General features: G+C 59.7%; 1 protein-coding gene across 1 annotated transcript in view; it reads right to left on the reverse strand.

The window, feature by feature from the left end:
• Positions 1-505, reverse strand: part of SLC30A3 (solute carrier family 30 (zinc transporter), member 3) — an 11,575-nt gene extending 11,070 nt beyond the window's left edge. Inside the window, exon 1 of the mRNA XM_008584653.1 lies at positions 332-505. Coding sequence (XP_008582875.1) covers positions 332-426 — 95 coding nt within the window. The 5' untranslated portion in view covers positions 427-505. The remainder of the gene's footprint in view (positions 1-331) is intronic.
• Positions 506-4,385: the final 3,880 nt, after the last annotated feature.

Here is a 4,385-nt window from a genome sequence, read left to right on the forward strand (position 1 = left end):
CAGCCGCTCCCAGAGAAGTCAGACGCGGCGGGGGCGGCGGAGGGGTCCGGAGGCCCAGACGCCGGCCGGGGGCCGCTTTGCGGGACCGGGAGAAAACGGGGTGGACGGGAGGAAGCGTACGTAGCAGGCTGTGGAGGGCCGGGCATCGGGGCCGGCTGGGGGCCGGGGATCTCTGTGCTGCCAGAGGGGACGGAGCTGGGCGCCGCGAAGCCGAACCAGCCGCGGGACCGTGGGGCGGCCGGCCGGGACCCGAGCCCGGGGAGACAACGAAATGGACCGATGGCAGGAGGCTGGCGCCCCCAGGCCGACGGCCAGCCCAGGTCTGTCCTACCTCTTCAAACGCAGGCTGCCGCTGGGGCCGCCGTGGTCTCGGGGGCTCACCAGGCGAGTGGTCTCCGAACCCTCCGTGGCGGGAGCGGGCTCCATGTCCCCGCCGCCCCGACCGTCTAGGCCCCACCGAGGGAGGCAGAGGCGGGGCCCGCCCTGCGCCAAGTCCGAGCGGCCCGCCGACCCCCGGACTGTCCTCCGCAGGGCCGCGGGGCCACCAGATTGGAGGGAACTGCGGCGACTGAGGCGCGCGGAGTCCGAACTGCAGATCCCGCGGCCGCCGGAGCCCCGCCTCGCGTGGGGCGAGCTCCCCAAGCTCCGCCTCCGGGCTCCCGGGCCCCGCCCCCGGAGCCCGGCCCCCATAGCTAAGGCCCGTCTCCCAGCGCCGGAGCCCGGTGGGGGCGGCGGGAGCGCCCCGCCACCCGGACTCTAGAGGATGCCCCATCTCCGTCGCCCCTCCCCCCGGCCAACTAGCCCCGCCCGCACCCAGGGCCCGCCTATCGGTTCCGAGCCCAGCTCCTCGAGCCCGGGGACCTCCAGACCAATCTTCGCCCAATGAACACCGCCCTTTGCATGCCTGTGTGGGGACAGCGCCCCGACACCCTGTCACCTTGTGGCCCTGGTCTCCACGCGAGACAGAAACAGGTGCGCACCTATTATCTATCTCGAGAGAACCAGAAAGAATGTGGGCTGAGCCGTGACACATCCAGGAGAACTCCAGGGACTCCAGCCAGAAACCCCTCTGTGGAGGCTCTGAGGTCGGAATTCCCGAGCAAAATGTGCTGCCGAGCGCTCTACCACTAATGATCATTTGTTTTCATACAGTGGATGACAAAAAGCCTGCTGCTCTCCTTCAATCCGTTATTATCCCTGTTTTTCAGATGAGCAAACTGAGTCTCAGAGAAAGAGTGTCCCACGTTATTCAGCCCGTGAGTACAGGCCGCAGCTGGGACCCCATCCTCTTTCCTTCCCTGGGTCAGAGCACCGCACTGGCAACTGAACAGGGTTAGGTCAGGTCCTCTCACAGGCTGGGCAGCCGGCAGAGCCGTGCCACCTCTCTGGGGTCACAAGCCACTGTTTACGGGGAGAGCTGAGGGTCACCTTGTCGGCTGGTGATCCCCTATTTCCATCTGTAGCACCTTACCGGGCATTCGCTCATTTTGTCTCATTCTGGGGAAACTAAAACCCAGAGGAAGGAGTGACTTACAGTGAAGTCGGTGGCAGAGCCTGGAGTCGAAGCTTCAAATGCTCAATGCTCTCTGTCCCTCGCACCTGCCGCCACCGTAGAATGAAAAGGAGGTGGGATTTGGATTGCGCACCCCGAGCTGTGACAGTCTGTGAAGAGGAGAGTCCGTAGGAGGAGGGGAGAGAGAGCAGGGAAGGGGAAGCGTGGAGGCCGGGGACGGTTAGTGAGCCCGGGCAAGAAACCCATCAAGTGCATCCTTGAGAACACGATGGGCGTCCAGACTTTGGGTTCTTGGGATAGACAACTAGCCTCGACAGTTATTCCAAACAATGAGACTGCGTGTGCACTTACCCAAACCCTCCCGTCCCCCCCCCGCAAAAAAAAGCTGGAGCACGTGCCAGACAGAGTGGTTGGAAGTGATGGAGTTAACCCGGGAGAGCTTCGCGGAGGAAGTGAGCCTTAAATGGATTAGGCAAGCTGGGTGGCGGGCTGGCTGTTCCGGCGGGGGAGAGTGCGGCTCTGCTGGTGCCAAGGACTGCGGGCGGGCGGCGTGTGTGCAGAGATGTCACTGCGCGGTGGAGCGGCGCGGAAAGAGAGCGAGGGGTCCGCGCGCCCCACACGCCGCGCCTCCGCCCACGCCGCGCTCCGGGCTTCAGCCAGCCTGTCCTCCGCGCTCCCACCCAACTCCCGGCCGAAAGCCCCGCCCGAAGCCCGCGCGGGGCGAAGGAGCGGGGAAGGAGGGGCTTTCTCCTTCCAACCTCCCCTACGGGCCTGGGTCTGGAGGGGCCTTCGCTCCTTCTTGGGTCACGGGGTCAAACTGAGGCGGCGAGAGGGGAAGCCGCCTGCCAAGGTCACCTTGTTGGCCCATGTCAGGGCCATCGTGGAATTCGCGTCCCTGCCCGGCTATGCCAGGGCCCCGGGCTCGTCCTGCCCCGCGCCGTCGGTTTTCTAAGGCCGGCATCGGACCTGGGGCGTCCCCGATTCTAAGAGCCGTGGAGCTGGGAAGCGGAGGGGCCACCGCGCACTCCAAGGCTCGGGTGTTGTCGCTCGCCCAAAGCGACCGGGACTGGTGAGCTGGAGATCAGGGAGAAACCTCGGGGCCCTACTCGGGGAATGGGCTTCTTGGCACGCCTCAGCCGATGACAACAGGGGACGTAACAACAATGGCTTCCTCCGGGATTTCCCTTGCCGGGCAGCCCGAGGCGCGCGAACAGCAGCCCCGAGTGCCCGGGAGGGGGCGCAGACGCTGGCACATGTCTGCTCCGCCACCCGGCTGGGAGCGAGCAGGTGGGAAAGAGAAAGGGGTGTCAGAGCGGAAGGGTGAGAGGCTCCGCGGCTGTCCCGCAGGGGAACGTGCCGCCTCCGAAAGCCGAGGACGCCGGCGTGGGAATACCAACAGTTGCCTTTGCTTGCAAATTTATGTAAGAAAAGCTTGGCAGCAAAACTGGGCACTTGCACCTGTTTCTCAAAGAGCCAGCAAGTGGCCCTATGAAAATCTGCAAAGAGTGGTCTCGAATGCCAAGCCTAAAGAAGTCCTGCTGCACCTGGATGGGAAATAGGGAAATTACCAGGGAGGTGGAGGGTCAGTTTAGGGCTAGGGCCCTGTACAGAACTGTAATCTTGTAAGAACTATTCATTCAACATTTACTCAACATTCATTCCCTGCCATGCATCCTGCTTGCCTAGCTGGGCACTGGTGAACAAGATGGACGCATTCCCTCCAATCCCGACTCTAACTTGATTGCAAGAGATTTCTACTTTGCAGTCCTTTGTTATTGATCTGTCCACATTGTCTTACCGCCTGTCCTGCCCTGCCTCAAGTATCAATCTTCCCTAAGGTGAGTCATTAGACTGCTGTTAGTCTCAAAGGCAATGCGGGCAGGAAGATCTGGATGTTCTCATCTGGCCAGTGCCATCTTCGAGAGGACCTCCAGCAGAACAGGCTGGAGGAGGGCTGCAGGAGAACCCACATCAGAAGTCCATGCTTGACCAGTTCATAATGGGAGAGGAGGAGAGCGAAGCCCAGCGCTGAGGTCGGGATTTAAGCTAGGCTAGAGATCTCAGGAAAAATTTGGGATCTAAGTATGTGGGCAAGAGTTAACACTTGAGAGATCCAAGCGAAGCTGAAGGGTATGGGCAGAGGCATCCTGGAGGTCCAACTTCTACTCCATTGTCTGCTCAGATGTCACCCCCAGGACACCTTCACTGACTTCCCCCAGGCCATGTGCCCCTCCCTTGTTCTCTCAAGGCTCACTGCGCTTATCTGGTCATAGCACTCACCACATTATAAGGAAATCACTTGCTCGTCTGTCTCCTCACTAGAGTGCAATCTCCCTGAAGGCAGGAATTGTGTCTTTCTCATACTGTGTCACCAGCATCCCACTAGTGGCTGGCACATAGTCTTCAATTAGGCCATCCCAGAAAGAAGGAGCTGGTTGTCAGAGTGGAAGCAGGATGGAAAAGGTAGGATTTTAGTTGGCCATAGAGAAAATGAGGTAGGGCTGCAGCTTAAATGTCACCGTCTCAGGGAGGCCCTTCCTGGCCCACAAACTAGGTTAGTTCTCATGTTACACACTCTCAGTGAATACTACTTTGTCTTTCTTAGCACGTAACATACTGTTATTAAGTTGTTACTTGGGGATTACTTGTTTCTTCATTTGGCTTCCAGGATACCATAATCTACTACTTCATTGACTGCTTATTTTCAGTCTTCTTTGCTGGTTCCTCCTCATTTCCTCAATCTTTTAATGCTGGATTAGCCCAAGATGTGGTCACCCTCTTCTCTTATCTTTCCATACTCACTCCCATGGAGCTGTCATCCAGTCTCAAGTCTAAATACTACTGAGTAACAGCAGAAAGCAGTGGTTGTTGA

The sequence above is a fragment of the Galeopterus variegatus genome, unplaced genomic scaffold (genome assembly GCF_000696425.1).
Source record: "Galeopterus variegatus unplaced genomic scaffold, G_variegatus-3.0.2 Scaffold3330, whole genome shotgun sequence".
NCBI lineage: Eukaryota > Metazoa > Chordata > Mammalia > Dermoptera > Cynocephalidae > Galeopterus > Galeopterus variegatus.